Raw genomic sequence first — 20,931 nt, 5'->3', positions numbered from 1 at the left:
GAATGTGAGCTCGGGAGATCAGGCTGGCAACACGAGGCTAGTCGGGATGGGCCCTGGGTCCAACTCATGAGTGACAGGAATTAAACATTCAGTGGAGTTGGTGCTGGTTGTCATTCCGTTCAGTAAAGAGAGGGACAAAAATAGATAGATAGATAGATAGATAGATAGATAGATAGATAGATAGATAGATAGATAGATAGATAGATAGATAGATAGATAGATAGATAGATAGATGAGACAGAGAGAGAGAGAAAGAGAAAGAGAGAGAGAGAATTGTTGCAAGGTTTTGTGGAGAGGTAGCTGTTGCGGCCACTGCCCAGTGGGCATCGTTGAGGGACGGCCTCTCCAAACCACCCTCTTTAGCACAGGCAACTCCGTCAGTTTGGGGCTGTGCCTCCCGCATAGCAACAGACATGCAAAGCTGCAGAAAAATCCCTTGACTGCGTCAGTGAAATAACCGAGACACCAAGTGGAGATTCTGTGACGGTTGCGGACACAAGATATTGCACTGGAGCTGCTACATGCCCAAGTCACTGACAGAGGCTTGTCATTGCCGGGACTGGCTGTTCGTCCGTGGCCAGACGCGTGCATGTTCAGCTGGCCCACCCTAGTTTTGCAGTAGACTAGATCATTCGCCAGTGCATATTCTCCTATGAAACATTAGCCTACAGCTACGGGCCATCGTAGATGTCAGTGCATTGGAACACAATCTGCAGCAATGTGACGAAAACCGAAATATGCAAGATATTGTAGGATCGAACGGACCCTGTTGTCTGACAAACGGGATTAAAGGGGCGTCATTATCAGACGAAAGCCCATAGCCAGCCACAGCGAGCACGGGGCGGACTATGACAGAGTTTACCGATAAGATGTTGAATCTATACCGAAACAGACCGTGACACAGCCCAATATGCAGTCCACGGTTTGCAATAGACAACTACCATGTCCAGCTGAAGGCTGGAAACTGAAGCGGCTCTAACTGATGCTGCCAAAGGCATAGAAAACAAGAAATCACGCACACACAAACCCACATTATGTAACCAGTAATGTGGAGTGTTTCACTGACGCTCAAACGGAGGCACAGCTTGACTCGGATATGACCAGCTGAACTAGGGAGATACATGCAGCATCCTCCTCAATGCCTCCGCGGACCAAACACAACACAAGAGAAGAACTAACCTGTCTGTCCTTTTCCGAGCGTCTTTTCCAAGCGGTACGGTCCCACATAGTTGGCGTAGTGAGCGCTGTTGTCTTTGCCAGACGATGACATTTTTGTTGTGAGCTACTGTAAAAGGCAGCCGCAGAATTATAACTGTTTCTCTAAAGAATATTCACTGGCACAATAAAACCGCAGATTATTATTCCACTACACAGTGGGCTGCCTCAGTTGGCGTCCTCCCCTCGCTCCGCGCAGATGGTCAATATGATTCTCTATTTTCTCTGGCTCCCCTGTCTCTCCCTGTCACTCTCGTGTACGTCTCCTCCTCTAATTCAATGCTCAAAACGTGCGTTTTTAAATCGAGAAAGCATGGTGTTCTTTTCCGTCTGTGTGTGTCTATGCTCAAGAAGAAGCGAGTCGCTGGGTGCACTGCCCGTCGGAGAAATCTGATGGGATAGCATTTAGTGTTGGCTGATGCTAACAGATCTGGAACACGCGTGCGCACATTGCTCATCGCAGGGGTCGATCATTACTGAGTAGGGGTCCGAGGTGACAGGACACGGGAGCATACCGCAGTAGGTGTGGGGATGCAGCTAGTCATAGAGACTACGACTGAATAGGCCTACAGGTAGGCTAGCCTATTCTGGGTAGGCTATAGGTGATAAAGAAAGGGAACTTCCTTATTTATTTATTAATTTTTGTATGTATTAAGTTATTTATTCATTTATTCAGTAGAAAACATTCATCCTTGGTGAATGTGTATTTTTCACGCAAAAAAAAAAAACTGTTTAAATGTTTATATGAAGAAAGTATTTTTGTAGATCATAATACCTTTTATGGTTTATGTGGGCCACTGTGTTATCCAGTGACTAAGGAAGACATCCACGCATTCATAAATGTGTAGAATCAGGAAACCTAAAACCTGTGGGAAGGCCTGGGAAGGAGGTTAATGAAGACCAAGACGTTTGAACTGATTCTTCTCTCCCTATCCTGCAGCTAATGTTCTGGTACAGATGTGTTTGACTATGTTCTACTCAAAGATAAGTACGCCTAGATTTGATACACTGACAGTAACCCCAAAGGCTAGAGCTGTGTCAGCACTTTGAAAACCTACTAGTGTTTGTGTGAGGTAACACAATGTCTGTGTGTGTGTGTGTGTGTGTGTGTGTGTGTGTGTGTGTGTGTGTGTGTGTGTGTGTGTGTGTGTGTGTGTGTGTGTGCCTGCCAGTGTCTGTGGCTGCGTGTATCTGTGTGTGTCAGTTCATGCGTGTGGAGCACTTTTACTTGATTAAAGTACTACTCTGCGGTGATGACTACCGCTCTACAGTATCTCATCACTTCTGAAAAACAAAGCCTTTGACCCAGCCTTCACACTGGCAGCAGATGGGCCCTCCCCCTCCGCCCTCTCCTCCTCCTCCTCCCTCTCCTCCCCCTCCGCCCTCTCGTCCCCCTCCTCCCTCTCCTCCCTCTCCTCCCCCTCCCCTGCTCCTAACAAAGAAAGAGGCCTCGGATGCACCCTGGGACAGTGGTGGTCCTCATGAGAGGGGCTTTTACTGAAAGTACTATTAATTCGTGTAGCCCCTCCCCCAGGCGCGCATCACAGCCATTGTCTACGCACAGAAGGTCGCGACCTCTCGCGGGGATCAATCATGAGCTTTCTGGTAAATTGTGCAACAACAACAACATCCGTGCAGGGGATATGATCCCCCGTACATGACCGCCCATGGATGCATTGTTTGACACCACAGGCTGTGGTGGGGCAGCCCACTGTCAGTGGTGGTCTGTGCCCGGGGCGTCATCATCAGGTGTCTCTGGGGATATAATAATGCACAATGAGTCCAGAAGATGCCATTTACTGCGATACCTCTAAAAGTATTAACCTGGAAAATATAAACTATTTATATTGAATATCTTTTTTTTATGATATAGGAGATTACACAGGAGATCTCTTCCGTTATTGTAGGTGATGTCGGGAGTAGAGAATAAGCCCGACATATTTTGATGAGCAGCTAATGATAGTTGACTTTGCGAGAAGCATTGTTGTTGAATACGATTAGACTAAAGTCTGCAGGTCTCCAACCACTGACGAGACACGGCCGTATCAGTGGCAGTGGCCGTGACAAATAGCGCAGACAGCAGAGAGCACGCTTGTTTTTCCTCTAGCTGTCAGCCCTCTCACCAAACACGCTGACCCACTGCCTATAACCCCCCTTCTCTGTCTCTCTCTCTCTTTCTCTCTCTCTATCTCTAGCCCTGCTCTCCGCTTCCTCTCTCCTCCTCTCTCTCTCTTACTCTCTCTCTCTCTCTCCCTCCACCCCTCTTTCCCACGTCTCCTCCCCACTTAATGATTTGTGTTTGAAGAAGCCATTAGCACCAGGGAAGGTAAACACATTACATCTGGGTTTCAGCCACCCGTGCAACGCGCTCACAGAGACCAGGGCAGCGGGCATCAACAGAGGCCTGTTTCTCAGGGGGAGAATGGATGTTCTACAAGCCGGGGACAAAGGGCGATTGTCCAGACATATCTCAGTCCCTTTTAAGGAGTGATGGAGTAAATGACGTACAATGTGTCTTTCTGGAGTATATTTGTCTTGTGATGGTATCTAAAAGTCCACATGAGCGTGTCATTGACAGGTGCGAGTCAATGTAGCCTACTTAGAGATGTTGTAATTCTCCCGAAGCACAGGCAAACACAAGTAGTTCTCTTCCACTGGTTTAATGAAGAATTCGCCTCCAAATCTCCTCCATTAGCACCTTCATTAACACAGTGAAAACTGTACATGAAACAATACTATTAGCACACTGAACATAGCATTGGGCCATACATAGCATGATGTAGCTAACATACAATTCAACCGATAGCTACAATACAGAAGCAATAAATACCTTGTTGGCTGCATGCTACTAACCAGGCCAGGTCCAGCCAGGCTTATGTGCGTGGCTGGCTTGTTTTTGTTCAGGACTCTTAGGACGGAAGCTAGTCATGCCACTGAAATAGCTGGGAATTGAAATGACATGAAATAATGTCTGATAAATTAAGATAGGTCTTGTCGCCTGGACACATCAGTTCCAATGCTTCCAATGCTAATGCAGCACAATAAGAGCGGGATAGCCAGTTAGCTCATGAGCTCACAACAACTAGCAGCAGCTTCCGTAACATTAATGGTAGCGGTCAGTGGCTAAAGCAGTTACACTGATGATTCCTGTAATGTTAGCTATTTTGCTACAAGTGGTTCAACTTCTGTTTCTGGACAAAGGTAAGGGATAAACCCTGATAACACAAGGCTAGCGGACCTACAGCGGTGGTTGGCAGACCTCTGGCAGAATCCGCTGGCGGGTTCCTGTCCATTTGCACATCGAATGGCAAGTGGACATCTGGCAGATTATTAGCGTCGGGGACAGCGGTCCGCTAGTAATCTGAAATGTTCCGCTATTGCTCCACCACCATTCCACAGGTAGTTTATTGTCTATATCCTAGGCCCATTGGCCCTAGGCTTATGGATTTCTATTGCTAAATTAACTTACTCTGAACATTTTTTGGGTAACCCTTCCTTTCATAGTCCCCCGATTACTAAACATTTACCTGGTAAATATATGCAAAGTATAGACTAATATATAATGGGTAATTACTGAGACACCTATACTGTAGGTATAATTTAAAACAGGAGTATTTTGAATGTTCAATTACTGCACATAAATTCAATAATTGACATAGCACCAGGTAACTATATTTTAACATAACGTCTATAACATCCAGTGACAAACACAAATGACAAATCACAATGCTCATATGTATTAAAATGCTTTGAATTATATTTATTATAACTGGATCCTCTCAGGAATCTGGGAGTGGGACCAAGAACAGGAGGAGCAGAAAACAAAACACAGAGTTGCATACACAGAAAAACCTAACAGTAAGCACAAGTCTGTTTTCTATATAAATAGACTAGTATATCAATGGGACTTGTAATTGGTCACTTAATTGGTCACTCAGTTTCTGCAATCAGTTTGACACAGTTAATTCATCTGCAAAACATACTGTACATTTCCTTAAAAATAAAAAATAAACTTTTTGTTCCTATGGGATCTCTCCCATCCATCTGAAAAAAGGGGGCAGAGAGGAGAGGAAGAAAGGTTGTGGCTAAAGTTAGATTTGTCCTCAACTGGGGATCAAACCCCTGATCTCCCATATGGGAGTCAGATGCTTTATCCACTACACTACCGAGGAACTTGGAAGTGTGGGATGTCATAAGCTGTGTTTGAAATCGTTCACTCGTTCACTCACTCCATATTCCCTATGTAATGTTCCCCATATTATAGTGAACTACATAGGGAACGATTAAATGGTTTTCGGACACAACATGAAATGTCATTGCATCAGATATTCATGGACGCAAGCAAGCAGATGTGCCCATCACATAAACAACAGGGCATTGATGGCTGCAGGTTGAAATGTACTCGGGTAGTATTCAGCTTCCATGTTCAGTTTTGAATGCTAAATCACAAATAAACTGTTGACATTCTAATGATGGGTTGACATTCTAATGTGTGGTTTTGTCAACTATGGTGCTGTCTGCTAATAGCAAGCTGTAAAGTTGCATAATAAGACCATGATAGCCAGTTAGCTCACAAGCTCACGACAGCAGCTTCCATAACATTAACGGTAGCTGTCAGTGGCTTAAGCAGTTAGCTAACATTACAACGATGATTCCTGTAATTATTTTGATGCTGTTGGTTCAGCTTCTGTTTCTCAGGCATAAACGGAGGCGAACTCACACTCACATTAGCAACAAAACAGCTACAGGAATCATTGTGACGTTAGCTAACTGCTTTAACCACCGATAGCTGCCGTCTTCTTCACGTCTTCTCCTTCGGTAAAACATGACAGCGTTGCATTGTGGTATACAAGATAAATTGTAGGTTACATCTTCTGTTCACTAGAAATCAACATGAATTGTGGGTATTTTGTAGTGGACTCATATAGTGAATGAAATTAACCGTTGAGAATCCGAACACTACAAAATAATGGCGTACGCACTATATAGGGAATAGGGAATGGTTTTGAACACAGCTATAGTGTATTTGTTTTGGTGTGCCGGGACTACTGCCTCTTGTGGTGGCAACATAGAAATGCAGGTCAACAACGGAACGGAGGGAGGGAGGGAGTGACAACCCGACAAACGCTATCTATGGTGCGCTGGCTTACAGCCACGCACAAAAAGGGAATAGTCCATGAAACGTAAAGTGGTCCTTGATGCCGTTAGTTGCTTTCTTGACAAACTAACTTATAAAGTTCAAGAAAGATGGAGAGAGCCGCGGGTCCATGTCAAACAGTCCATGCATCTTCCAAGCAAAAACAACGGAAAATGAGTGACCGGCAAAAGTCTCTTGATAACGCGAGAACAGACCAACAGACTTGTAGATCCACATATACATGAAAATAATCACAAATAAATGAAATCTTGTATCACCCAAAATCAATGACTAAATAATATGTAAATGCAATCATGTTTTCATTCAATTATTAATATGAAAAGGTAAATAACTATATGAACTGTATGTAACACTATAGCTACAATTACAGATGTTTTTCATGTATGCTCTGTATGAATGGGCGTGTGAGTGCTGTCTCTTTGGCATAGTCGCGTAGAAACAGCGGCGGCACCCAGCCCGGACGTTCTGAGAGATATTTCTAGTCGGAGCTCAGCCAATTCGACATTACTCAGCTCTATTGTGGCTGTCTGGCCAGCAGATCAGGATAATGCAGGGGCAGACAGCCACGCGTGAACACACACACACACACACAGGCAGAGAGAGAGAGAGAGATAGCCTACTCTTCCTGGTTTCAGATCAAACCAGCTTCGTAGAGAGAACGTCTCCTCTAAACGCACCACAAACAGAAGCAGATGGAGACTTTCTCAAGCATGAAGACAGAGGCAAGGAAAACCATACAACGGTGAGAGGTTTCCCCAGCTGAAACACCTGCTCCAGTTCACGCAGCCAGGCACGTGGTAGCACAGGCACAGGCTATCAGAGGGATGTGGCATCTGGAAGTTTCCATCAGGCAATGGCAGATCGAGCATTCCTCTCTGGCTAGGACAACGCGCGTTTGAATGGACGTCCAGTCAAGTTCTCTTTGTTCTGCACATCAAGCGTTGTTTTATTGATCAAATTATTCTTCTCACCTGCACCCCACCCTCCCTGAAGAGTGTTGTTTTTCTGTTATAACATGAAAAGTGCTTGGCCATACTGTAAGCGTTGGTTTTCATTGTGCAAGACTCGTCTGTTATGGTCCAATAATACACAATCCCTCAGATTCCTATTTCAGCCCCAGACTCTCCCATGGAGGGCCCAGTATTGATTTATTCAGTGGCAGGGTTTCTGGTGGTCTGGTATTGTTCGGACAGGATCTATCTGCAGGCCACTGTGCGTTTTCCTATTAGGTTAGTGGTCCCTTGGGAATGGATCTCCGCTTTGTGTGTGTGTGTGTGTGTGTGTGTGTGTGTGTGTGTGTGTGTGTGTGTGTGTGTGTGAGAGAGAGAGAGAGAGAGAGAGAGAGAAAGAGAGAGAGAGGGTGTGTGTGTGCGCGCGTATGTTATGTGTGTGTGTGTGTATTCGTGTCTGTGTGTGGTTGTGTGTGTGTGTGTGTGTGTGTGTGTGTGTGTGTGTGTGTGTGTGTGTGAGAGAGAGAGAAAGAGAGAGAGAGAGAGGGTGTGTGTGCGCGCGTATGTTATGTGTGTGTGTATTTGTGTCTGTGTGTGGTTGTGTGTGTGTGTGTGTGTGTGTGTGTGTGTGTGTGTGTGAGAGAGAGAGGGAGAGCTACTATACAACAGATAGGAAGTCATAAGTCATTATCATCCTGTGTGTCCCGTCAGTATCATTCAACACTCTGCAGCTCTGTTCCCACATGATAACAGCTGCCATGTCGCATATCACACCTCTGTGAGGAGGCTTCCGGGTCTGTGTATATGTGTGTGTGTGTGTGTGTGTGTGTATGTGTGTGTGTGTGTGTGTGTGTGTGCGTGTTTGTTTGTGTGTGCTAAAAAGTAACATATGGCTTTGCTTATACCAAGGGGATACATTCAGTAAGTGTGTCTGTTTAACAGCCTAGCATGCCCACAGAGGCTTCACCTGTGAGGGGAAAATCTGCAGTAACCAAGCAGACAATATCAGCTAGAGTACCTCCAGCCTCTGTCTCTGACGTCACCAGCAAGCTGCCTGCTCTCCTGTCTCTCATCAACTCTGCATATAGAACCGTTGATTGATTCACCTGGGAATGCTGCTATCTCCTAACTAACAAAGACTGAGTTGACTGTGGTAGACTGATTTTTTGGACGGTTGTGAAGTCGTAGATATTTTCCCATCTAACAGGGATCCTTAAGAATAAATGAATACCAATTATCATCAAGATTTGATATCCCTCGCCTCTGCTTCACACAGAACCCAAGGCTGAAGGAAGGCACACAGTCCCAGAATGGATAAAAGGAGTTGTTTCCTTATCACTGCCTACAGGACCACCATGTAAACAATGGCTGTTTAAGACACAAATTGTTAGCAATCAAGCTGGGAGTGCAGTGCTAACTTTGCAGTTCATTGATAATTACAGAACTGCCAATGCAGAATGCTGCGTTGCAAATCCACTCAGATTGCAGCCCAGCAATTACACTGGCAAGACACCATAATTACTAACATTGTATCACAACATACTGCTCACTCTGCTCACTTCCTGTGTTCTTCTTTGCCTGCCCCAGGGAAACAAGTTACAGTACACTGTTCCTTACATTACCGCCCCTATCGACCTAGATATTATCTATATGATGAGTGGTCTTCGCTACTCAATTGTCCTAACTACAGTACTATTGCAAATAACGTGTGTTTGTGTGTGGCACGGTGCGCCCAATCTACTCTGGGCCATTAGAGACCATACTCGGGTATCAGAGCCAAGGTGGTGACCCCAGACGGCAACAGCGATGAATTTGACATCATAACAGGGGTGCTGCAAGAGGACATTATAGTCCTGGACTAGGCACTCAGGCAGGCCATCAGTGGACAGGAGCAGGAACTTGGCATCACCATTACACCTAAGAGGGCGGGACGACACCCCGCTGTAGTCCTAATGGATGTAATGGACCTGGACTTCTGTCTGACCCTGTGGAAGAGTTACAGGAGCTCCTGAGCAGAGTGGAGACAGAGTGTGCCAAAGTTGGACTTAGGATTAATGCCAAGAAAACTGAGGTCATCACCTACAACATCCCCCCAGACCATCCACGCCTCACAACATCAGGAGGCACTGCTCTGAAGGAAGTCAATGACTTCAAATACCTGGGCTCATAGGTCAACTCATCTGAGCAAGACCCTAAAGTGAGGAAGGCGCTTTCATGAAAGGCTCTGAACGGCATGGCCAGTGTGTGAAACTCCAACCTCCCCCAACAAATCAAGCTCAGCTTCTATACGAGTCTGTCGGCTGTGAATGCTGGAACCTGAAGCCCACCCTGCAGGGGTGGATCCCTAGATGGGTACTACACCAGAATTCTATGTGCAGTACTTAACATCAACAAGAACGAGCATGTTAGGCTACCAACAAGCATCTGTATGGGGGGTTCACCAAAGGTGAGTGAGTGAAACTAGACCAGGTCCAGACTGGCTTATGGGCTGAGCTGGCTTGTTTCTATTCAGGACTGGTTAATAGGGCGGAACCAGCCATGCCATCGAAATGGCTGTGAACTGAAATGACATGAAATCTAACATCTGCTAAATTAGGATCGGGTCTTTTACCTGGACACATCAGTTCCAAAGCTTCCAATGCTAATCCAGCACAATAAGACCATGATAGCCAGTTAGCTCACAAGCTCACAACTAGTAGCAGCTTCCATAACATAACGGTAGCTGTTGGTGTGGCTAAAGCAATTAGATAACATGAAATATAAACCACCCTATGTCCTGCACCACACCCCAACAGTGTTTTGGCAAAGTTTGGAGGCGATCTGTGGAACACACACAACCCATTTTATTGTGCGTAGTGCATCCCGTCAGGTAGGAAATGTCAACAGACATTTCCTACAGGATGCGCTACCCATGAATTAAGCACAATATGATGGGTCGTAGGGCATTCTGATAGACATTTCCTCTCTGACAGGATGCGCTATCCATGGTTTAAGCACACTATAGGGCATTCTGATAGACATTCAGGCAGGAAATGTCTCATCAGAATGCCCTACTATCCATTATATTATACTTAAAACATGGGACCCCCCCCATTGCTCTCTGTAAAGCGCATTTTGTTCCTCTGTGTATGAAATGCACTATACAAATAAAGTTGGATTTGATTTGATTCATCAGAGTTGAACAAGTTTTGATTGTGCATGGAGAGGAGGGGGTCTGTTGTGTCGAGAGAGTGAGAAAGCTAAAGTGTGGGAGGCAGGGCTGAGTGAATCCATGCACTGTGCGTAGCTCTAAATTAAATACAATTTTGCTTATTTTTAATAGTAAAAAAAAAAGAAGGAAATCAATACATGATGGGCAATGTTCATATTAATATTAATCAATAAATCAATGTATGGGAAACACTGTGGCTGGATTTCCAAAGCTCCATCTGGTGGAGCCAACAAGTCCATGCAACTTTCCTTTTCTGAGACAGCAACTCAACTCAAATTTTATTTATAAAGCACATTTAAAACAACCGAGGTTGACCAAAGTGCTGTACAGCTCCAGAGCAACAAAACACACAGCACACAACAGAACACTACAATTTTATACATCATACACAATACACAATAAGCAATATAAAATACAGTACAAGCATAGTTCTTTAGTGTAACAATCAAAATGAATTGAAGCGCCCCTTTGGTGGTGGTCGATTCTCATACTACAGGGGTAGGGCCTACCCACTCACGCAAGAACAAACATCAGCAAATTGAATACCCCCTTTCGGCTACCGCCGGGGTGGGGGACAATGATTGACATGTCTGAGAAAGCAGTGAATGGCAAAAAAACAAAAAACATTTCACCCTTGTCCTTCCAAAGTCTGCATATAGGCTATGTCTTTGAGGCTAGTACGTGCCTCGGTCCCAGTAGAGAAGACAAACTGACAACCTTCCCACCAGCAGAGTGGTACAAGCCCCACTGTCAAAGTATAAGCCTGGAATACAAACCTTACCCTTCAAAAGAGCTACAGTCAGCATCCACAGCAGCCCAGATCAAATCCTTGGGCTTGAACCTTTTTTCCCTGGTAAAGCCACTGGGGGCCCTCCAAGCTGTTTCTCCTAGTCTTTTTATCCAAATGTCGAAACTCTGTGACAGAGCTGTGGGTTTGGACGGATAATGGGACCAGTGACAACCCCAGGCATTTCTTCATTTGACAAAAGTCTGGCATGATTGAGACCGTTCGCCCAATGGCGTGACAGGACGAAGGCAGCAGGGGATCCCCATTGGTCGCTGAGCTCATATTCTTCGCATGATTGCCGTAGCCCAAGGCTGCCTCTCTGTCAGGGTGAGTGCGCTGACAGGCAGCAGGGCAGGGAACTCAGGAGGTGTGGAGACTGAGCCAGGTGACAGGTCCTCTCTCTCTCTCTCTGTCTCACACACTCTCCATATCTCTCTCTCTCTCTCCCTCTCTCTCACACACTCTCCCTCTCTCTCTCTCTGTCTCACACACTCTCCCTCTCTCTCTCTCCCTCTCTCTCTCTCCCTCTCTGTCTCACACACTCTCCCTCTCTCTCTCTCCCTCTCTGTCTCACACACTCTCCCTCTCTCTCTCTCTCTCTCCCTCTCTGTCTCACACTCTCTCCCTCTCTCTCTCTCTTTCTCCCTCTCTGTCTCACACACTCCCTCTCTCTCTCTCTCTCATACACACTCTCTCTCCCTCTCCCTCTCATACACACTCTCTCTCCCTCTCCCTCTCCCTCTCCCTCTCCCTCTCCCTCTCCCTCTCCCTCTCCCTCTCCCTCTCTCTCATACACACACACTCTCTCTCTCCCTCTCCCTCTCTCTCTCTCTTCCTCTCTGTCTCACACACTCCCTCTCTCTCGCTCATACACACACACACTCTCTCTTTCCCTCTCTCTCTGCCTCTCTCTCTCCCTCCCTCCTCTCTCTTGTCTCTCTCTGTCTCTCTCTCTCACTCTCTCTGGAGAGTGGTATCTGGCCACTGTTACTGATCCAAAACTGAGAAAGACACTGACATTGCACAGACTCAGTGATCACAGACTGGCCATAGAGACCGGCCGACACAGGCAGACCTGGCTGCCTAGAGAAGACAGGCTGAGTCAGCTCTGTCCACAGAGAGAGCTAGAAACAGAACAACATTTCCTTCTACAATGTAGAACATATGAAAATATTAAAACAAACATAAAAAGTTATTTTGGTACACTCTCTGACCAGACTAAATATAGTGTCAGCGCTACAGCACAGCCAGATATGTGAGTGCATGTCACAGCCTAAGAGAAAACCAACACATCACATAACAGTTGTAGTTAGTCTCCCCTCAACTCACACTCTGCCTTCTCATTTACTCCTCTGCTGCATGTGGATCTTTTTTGTTTGTTTGTTTGTTTGTTTGTTAGTTAATTTATGTATTTATGTATTTATTTATTTCACATGTGACATTTGATACATTTGATTTTGTATGAATATCTTTTTTGTTAATTGTTTCTTTATTGATCTATTTTATGTCCTATTTTTATATATATATCTGTTAGGTTACTTACTTACTTACTTACTTACTTACTTAATCTATCCATTAGTATACTTAATTTGTTTTCTCATGTTATTATTGAATTCTATTCTTGGCGCTTTGGCAATATTGTTCACCTGACATTCATGCCAATAAAGCATATTGAATTTATTTGAAATTGGTAGCCAGGTTGACACAGTCCTGACCCCCGCTCAGCACACAGAGAGGGGGTAACGGCTGCCCGTTGAGGCCCAATAGTCATGGTCAGTATGGCATGAACAATCTGGTTAAGAGGATATGCAGTAGGTGATCATAGCGAGCTGTCATTTTGCATAATACTGCACTGACGTTACGGTTTACTGCAACTATTATTAGATCAAGCAAGCTGTTCAGACTGCCCCCCGCCCCCCCTCCCACCTCGTCACCATGTCTCTGCTGGAGTGGGATGGAGACGGGGGAGGGTGTGTGGGGGACGTCTCTGCTGGTTGGGATGGAGAGGGGGGGAGGGTGTGTGGGGGACGTCTCTGTTGGTTGGGATGGAGAGGGGGGGAGGGTGTGTGGGGGACGTCTCTGCTGGTTGGGATGAAGAGGGGGGGAGGGTGTGTGGGGGACGTGGGGCAGCTGGTCAGTTCTGCCTGCAGGTAGCCAATACCGACACAACATTTATCATCTATGTGCTGACAGTGATTACAGAGGGAGTCCTCTCCCTCAACAACACACTACTCCCTGGCCCAGTCAGAGAAATGACCTCTCCCCAGGTGCCTCTTGGCTACTGTGACCTGATGGGTGTGTGTGTGTGTGTGTGTGTGCGTGTGTGTGTGTGTGTGTGTGTGTGTGTGTGTGTATGTGTGAGAGGAGGAGGATATGCTGTAGCTATTTCACCTGTCCCTCCCTGTCACTTTGACATAAAGTTGCCCTGCCCCCCACCCCACCACTCTCTCTCTCTCTCTCTCTCTCTGTCTCTCTCTCTCTCTCTCTCTCTCTCTCTCTCTCTCAATATAAAGTATATTCATATCCAACTGGAGACTGCTCCCCAGTGGTTAGACTGGAGTATAGCAGCCAAAATGTTAATCAATAAATCAAAAGATGGGTCTGCCTCCAATTATGGGTTTCAGAAGAAGGGGGGGGGGGCATAGGTGGGGTGTTTATGGCTATCACAAGCAACAAAAGGGACCAAAACAAACAACCATTTGGAGTCCATTTCAACTTGCAACATGACAAAGGGCTAAACATGTTGGATGGGAGTAGTCAGTCTGGTGTGTTTGCATGTGTTTATAGAACACTGGGAGCTGGGTGTCTCTGTGAGACAAGCTGAGTACAGATGGAGAGTGACCCTGCTTTTGTTATTGACTCTCTCTCTCTCTCTCCCTCTCTCTCTCTCTCTCTCTCTCTCTCTCTCTCTCTCTCTCTCTCTCTGCTGGCGTTTTAATGTTTGATATACAGTATGTGTTTTGGAAGAGGTGCACTTGGTTGTGTGATGTTTTTTTATTTTATATATATATATATTCTATATATGTTTATGTTGTGAAATGGGCTGATCCTTGATTTTAACTTAATTTTATTGTACCAATAAAGGGATTACTAAAGGTCAAAGGTCTCTCTCTCTCACTCGCTGGCTCTCTATCTCTCTCACACACACACCTGCACGCACACACACACATAATTACCTCACTCTAAACTGAACTGACCCACTGGGATATTCATCTCAAATAGTGAGGTAATTGCGTGTATGTGCGCGAGAGAGAGAGAGAGAGAGAGAGAGAGAGAGAGAGAGAGAGAGAGAGAGAGAGAGAGAGAGAGAGAGAGAGAGAGAGAGAGAGAGAGAGAGAGAGAGAGAGAGAGAGAGAGAGAGAGCACCCTACCCGGTACGCCCAGGAGGGCTGCATTCCAGTGTTGCTCCACACCAGAGGAGTGTCTTTAGAGTAGCTGTTGACTTGGCGCACTTTAGGAACGTAGGCTACTACTTTCTTAACTTGCATACAGAAGTAAAGTGGACAACAAGGAATAAGAAGACGGTTTATGCCGACAGGTAAAGTACAAAAATAACCTTCTCTCCCTGTGTCGTAACAACAGGTTTGACTTCTTTCTCTGTGCTGTAAATCATAGGTGCTGTTGAAACAGGCTGAAAGCAGATCGCATATGCGCAAAACGTGCACTCTGACTAACAGTGCTTATTCTGTATTTCAGTAGTTTTGTTTCACGGTTGAGTTTATAATCTATGGGCACTAATTGTTTGTTTGAATTATGATTGTGTTGGCTTATACAGTTGCTTTGTTTTTATTGCGGCAAATCTCTGGCTGTGTGTGTTGGGAGTGAGTGAGTGAGTGAGTATAAATTGTAACCTTTAGAAGTGCCACAGGTACTGTTCAAACAAAAACAAACGTCATATGATCCAAAGCTGCAGTGATCCTATCCTCACTCAGTGCAAACAGACTGCAGCAGAGAGGCGGTATGCGTGGGTGGGTGGTGCTCGGAATGTCTGCGTTTCATCGCTACATTCCAGACCTCCCTGTGTCTATTCGGTTACGCGTCACTTTAGAGACTTCTGCTCCGTTCCAGTTGCCACCTTGAAACATTAGGTTTTTATTTAGGCTACTCTAGTGGGCGGGGCCGAAAGCACCTGGATTCACTTGAAACGCTGCATGCCTTCTGTTCTTTGTCCGTCTCCTTCCTCTCGGGAAAGGGCTGCCCTCCCTGGTTAAACAGTGCGTGTGCGTGTGCGCGTGCGTGTGCGCGTGTGTGTACGCGCGTGCGTGCGCGCGTGTGTATGTGACATGCGCGTGCGTGTGTATGTGTATGTGACATGCTCATCATGTCTCTGGTTTCCCAGTGTAACCTGATGTCTGTGAGAGGGGAAGGAGAGAGAGTATCATGGACCATACACATATACATAGTCTCAATTTAACCACAGCCTGTCACCCTGTCACCCACTCCACTGCGCAACCATGTCTGGTTGTTATTATAAGTGCAGAGATCCACCCGATAATTGATGGTTATCATTTGTACAGTTTGCTGGATGGGAACTTAAAAAAAAAAAAAAAATCTGGTTTACAATATACTGTAGGCTACAGTAGTCTGAGCTTGAAAAAGAGCACAGATTCGTTGTCGTGAAATCAGACTGTGAACAGCCCTACAAAAGAGAAGATTCCTCAGTAGCTCTTGGTAAACTTGATTTATGTTCTTCAGGCAGAGCTTGTTTTTAATTACTATTTCCCCGTGCCTTGAATGAAACCGTACACTTCATGAATCCATGCCCCCATGCAGACATTATAAAACCAGTGCTTCGGGCAGTTGACATGTTGGAATGCCAGAACCGGTCTCTCCTGTATGACTCTAGAGAGCTTAATCAAACGTCTCTCCCACCTAGCTTCAGAGGAGTGAGGAGAGACGAGGCCCGGGGAGTAAAAGAAGCCATGAGAAAGATAAAGAAGTCTGTGTGTGTGTGTGTGTGTGTGTGTGTGTGTGTGTGTGTGTGTGTGTGTGTGTGTGAGGGGGGGATTGTTCATTCTGTGAGAGGAAGCATGCCCATCCTCACATTCAGCTCATAGAGATAGTAGAGCTTGGCTCTGTGTCAGGTTGAGCTCACTCTCTGTGCTCTGGGTTTACAGACAACTTCCGAATTCAGATGCGTTTTACCTCTGCCCCAGCGACAGCGCAGGGCGAGAGGTAATGTTTTCGGTGTTTGTACTGTACATGCGTCCATACTTCTACTGTTAGCAGGATTACGCAAAAACTACCAGACCAATTTTCACGAAACTCAGTGAAAGGATGTAGCATGGGCCAAGTTAGAGCCCATTGGATTTTGGAGCAGATCTAAATCACGGGGCAGGTCCACGAGCCACCCAAACAAAGCCGGCCATTCACCGCCATTCATTTTTTCAATTAGGATTACGCAAAAACTACCAGACTGATTTTCATGAAACTGGTGGAGGGTTGTAGCATGGGTCAACTAAGAACCCATTCAATTCTGGAGTGTATCCAAATCACGGGTCAGGTCCACGAGCCGCCCAAACACTGACAGGCCAACCATTCACCTTCATTCATTTTTTTGGTACTAGGCTTACTCAAAAACTACCAGACTTCTCATGAAACTCGATAGGTGGCCATTCACCTCCAAAATCCCACATTAATTGTCAATGGCCATATCAACATGGGAAGGTCACAGAGACACAGGGTTTGGACTGGCCTAACAGATGCAGAAATATCAAACATTTATGTGGATATCTGTGCTCTCTGAGCAACATTTCTAGTTTTTAGACTGCAGTACATGGGACGAGGCAACAGACTGTTTGGCGTTGAATAGGTTCTTCTTGATACTGTATCTGGACATTTACACTCGGAGAACGTAATGCAAGATGATTTATCTTTGGATTCTCTGGTCTGTTCAGTTCCCCGAGTCATTAAGTTGGCAGGTGCAGTAGGCTATGGTAGATATTGGTTTACATAGCACAGGGTCAGAAAGTCACAATGTTCCCATGAATGAAAAGAGTAGGGTTTCTTGCACAAAGCCTCTCATTGTTACGAATCAGCCAGTCTAACCAGTGAATGTGAGTGTGTATCTATGTACAAAAAATTACTGTAAAATCCCATCTTCTCACCTCTTCCTCTCTTCTCATATGCAGGTCAAAGGTGAAGCCATGTTCCCCAGAGTTTGATTGACAGATAGAGATGGAGCTGAAGGTGTGGGTGGAGGGCGTGGTCCGAGTGGTGTGCGGCCTGTCACTGGAGACTTCCTGTCAGGACGTGGTCATCGCTCTCGCTCAGGCCATTGGTCAGTTTGCACATTTTTACATACATCCATTGCTGGGTCCTGAGACTGAGTCAAGCACATCGTCATATCTGAATCGGATTTGACAGTATTATCAAATCAGTGCAAGAATCGTCCAGTTGTACTCTCACCACTTCATTCTGTCATGTGGAAACACTGGTATTATTGCATTTTAAAATTGTGTTGTTTGGATATGCATTTGTATGTCTCTTAATGGACCATGAGTCTTTTCAGTAAATTTGATTGATTGATTTATCATCTTTACTTTTGAATCAGTGAATAGAAATTCAGTGTCGAACAGTCGAGTAGGTTGATTGGTGAGCCACAGCTTGACCCAGCGTCTCTGTACACAAGGCGGTTAAATAACTGTCTCGATTTTAAATGACAAGTCTCACCCTCTGCACAGCGAATTCCAGCTTCTTCCTTCTGGGCGAAGGTTTATGGTCCCAAAGTGCAGAACAAAACTTCATGAAACAAGCTTCGTCCCAGCGGCCATCACTCAGTTGAACAAGCAGCAGTAACATTGAACAGACAATGATTACTTTCTATTGTTATCTCTTGGTTTTAGGGGTTTTCATGATTCTATTTCAACTTTTTTATTTCCCACTTTTTACTATGTTTTTTACTATGTTTGACTATTGTCTTTTTGTTGTATGGTTGACTCTGCTGCAAACCAAATCTACCTACGGGTACGAATACAGTAAACTGAACTGACTGGACTAAACTTCCTAACTCCATTCCTCCTCTCCGTTCCTCACAGGTCAAACGGGCCGCTATGTTCTGATCCAGAGGTTGCGCGGCACTGAGCGCCAGCTGCTGGCCGACGACTGTCCTCTCCTCTTGCTGGCTCGGCTGGGTCAGCTGGCCGCTGAAGTCCAGTTCGTCATGTGCAGGACCGGGCCCAGCCTCAGCGATGAGCCCAACGAGGGGTCAGCCCCGAGCAGAATCAGGCCCCTGGCCAGGTTCCCGGAGCCTGAGCTCCACAGCAAACACAGGGAGCCGAAGAAGGCTCTCACCTTCAACCTGGGCCCCACCACCGTCCCGAGAAGGGCGAGGCCTAAGGCTCGGTCGCCCAGGGCCTCTCCTGAACCGAGGGCCTCCTCCCCCACCCCTTCCCTGGTCTCTCGGTCCGGCCCGTCCAAAGAGGACGTCTTCAGGCAGGTTCTGCAGCAGCGCGAGAGACTCCGGGGCCTGGAGGCCCAGTTTCAAATCCTGGAGAGTGAAGTAGGACAGTGGGAATGGGAGAGGCCCCTAACGGCGGCGCCAAGCCTGACTCCGGGCCAGGAGGAGGAGCTAGACGTCCTGGAGCAGAGGCTGAGGCACAACGAGGCGGAGCTGGTGCACGGAGATCACTGGGGGGAACAGTTACGGGTTGAGATGGACAAAGAACAGGGTAAGTGTCTCACTCTGTCCACTTCAACTTTATCCAGAGGAAACACAGTGCATACCAAGCATATCCTACTAATGCGACATAGTGTACTATAGCTCAGCCCTATCATCCAGGACCGCCAGGTCTTAACAGAGTGCCAATGACTGTCCAGACATGCACAGACATCTGGACCAGCTCTTCTCCTCACTGGATGACTACAGCTATCAGCTCCGGAACCTCCAGGCCCATTCGGCCCAGCTGGGGCAGGACCTCCAACAGGAGGCCCACCGACGGAGCTCTCGACCGGCTACACCCCAGCCGGAGGAGGCCCTGGAGCAGCTGGAGGAGGAGCTCCACAACCGTCTACTGCAGGGAGAGGAGATGGACGCGTTGCTGACAGAGGCGGAGAGAAAGCAGCAGGCTGCAGAGGCAAGGCTACAGGTAGAGTACAGTAAACCATGAATGAATGAATGAATGAATGAACGAACGAACGAACGAACGAACGAACGAACGAACGAACGAACGAACGAATGAATGAATGAATGAATGCTTTGTTAATACCTGAGAAGGAAAAGGAGTTTGCAACCGGCAGTGTAACATGACTACAGGAGATTGGTTGAATCTGTTTGGTGTATCTTGTTTTTAGTTTCCTTCCTACTCATGTTACATGACATCAGTGATCAGTACTGACATTATCACAGGCAAATACGAGGAACTGATCCAAAAAGAAAAAAACAAACAAAAAAACACTGGAATGTTTTGATGCAATAATGTGGCTTATTTCGCCCCCATGTGGCTACAAAGCTCAGTACACGCTGAGATTGTTTAATTCAAATGTTTTCATCATCACGTCAAACAATGTTTCAGCCAAGGCCTGATCCTCCAACTGCTTCTCGATGTTGCAGAGGCTGTTTAGAACAACATTTGTGTGATGAGTAGCTCTGCCTGAGACTGAAATGTCCAAAATATATCACCTCCTAACCTGCCCTAACCTGGGGTTTTCCCCTTTCGAACCAGCCATTAGTTGCGTGGGTTTCCATGCGGTAGGTCAGTGGTTCAAATCCCACCTGTGAAGCCTGCTGTGTTCTCTCCAGGAGACGTTTCGGGAGATGGAGGAGCTGAACAAGGAGCTGAGGCAGTGTAACCTACAGCAGTTCATCCTTCAGACGGGGGTCCCTCCCACACCATCACACATGGACCAGCCCCAACACGACCCGACACACCCGCTCTCCACCCCCTCACCCTACCTCTGCAACGCAGGCATACTGGAGGAGGAGCAGATGGACACAGTCATTGCATGCTAACAGGTAGGATCCCTGTGTTCATCCAGGATCATTTTACTCCCGGGTATCTGTAGCCTACTGTACATCTGTACACGTGAACATGAGATGTAGCCAGTGGTGTAGTGGAGGGTATATGGAGGTGTACTGAGTATACCCACTTCTTTATCTGTGGACCCACAGTATACCCACTTCTTTAAACACCGTTAATGTAAAAACTGGAACATTTCTACAGTATACCCACTTCTTTAGTCAGAGTATACCCACTTCTTTAGTCACCACTACACCCCTGGATGTAGCTGTGCAAGAATATGTAGCTGTGCAATGGAGGCTTACCCTTGATTGTCTACTTTATTTGACATTTTGATGTCTGCTCTTACAGTTCCTCTCTAGTGCTGTGGGAAGGGAGTGTGGACTATGGGAAACAGGAAGCAGCTTCTATCAGCAAGCGGCTCTTGGAAGACCTCTATCTCCAACTACACAAGTGACATCCAGCCTGACTGTGTGTGTTTGTGTTTGTTTGTGTGTGTGTGTGAGCGCGGTGCGTGTCTTTTTCTATAATCACACATTTTTATGTACCAAGATATTACGTTACTGTGACATTAAATAGATCTATTTTCATAAACATTCCATTGTAAAGATGTACTGTATACATGCAATAAAGCTGAATTACTATATTCTAGT

The 20,931-nt window shown here is 46.1% G+C and overlaps 2 protein-coding genes across 2 annotated transcripts in view; one reads left to right on the top strand and one right to left on the bottom strand.

Moving 5' to 3' along the window:
* The window catches only part of brsk2b (BR serine/threonine kinase 2b), a gene marked incomplete at both ends in the record, with an annotated part of 87,230 nt that extends 85,960 nt beyond the window's left edge, over positions 1-1,270 (bottom strand). Inside the window, one exon of the mRNA XM_084436843.1 lies at positions 1,180-1,270. Coding sequence (XP_084292969.1) covers positions 1,180-1,270 — 91 coding nt within the window. The remainder of the gene's footprint in view (positions 1-1,179) is intronic.
* A 13,472-nt stretch (positions 1,271-14,742) lies between these two features.
* LOC311307947 (ras association domain-containing protein 7-like) lies at positions 14,743-20,836 on the top strand. Its single transcript, XM_084436845.1, has 6 exons — positions 14,743-14,859; positions 17,453-17,601; positions 18,359-18,991; positions 19,140-19,408; positions 20,062-20,274; positions 20,630-20,836. Exons 2-5 carry the CDS (start codon positions 17,499-17,501, stop codon positions 20,269-20,271), a joined length of 1,215 nt encoding a protein of 404 aa, XP_084292971.1. The 5' UTR covers positions 14,743-14,859; positions 17,453-17,498; the 3' UTR covers positions 20,272-20,274; positions 20,630-20,836.
* The last annotated feature ends 95 nt before the right edge of the window (positions 20,837-20,931 follow it).

Source organism: Borostomias antarcticus (assembly GCF_949987555.1).
Source record: "Borostomias antarcticus genome assembly, chromosome: 4".
Classification (NCBI taxonomy): Eukaryota; Metazoa; Chordata; class Actinopteri; order Stomiiformes; family Stomiidae; genus Borostomias; species Borostomias antarcticus.
Note: the sequence above shows the minus strand (reverse complement) of the source record. Positions and strands in the feature narration are given on the sequence as shown.

Coding starts and splice junctions, on each gene's coding strand:
- LOC311307947 (XM_084436845.1), top strand. CDS start 17,499: ATGGAGCTGAAGGTGTGGGTGGAGGGCGTGGTCCGAGTGGTGTGCGGC. Junction 17,602..18,358: donor CGCTCTCGCTCAGGCCATTG/GTCAGTTTGCAC, acceptor CGTTCCTCACAG/GTCAAACGGGCCGCTATGTT. Junction 19,409..20,061: donor CTGCAGAGGCAAGGCTACAG/GTAGAGTACAGT, acceptor TGTTCTCTCCAG/GAGACGTTTCGGGAGATGGA.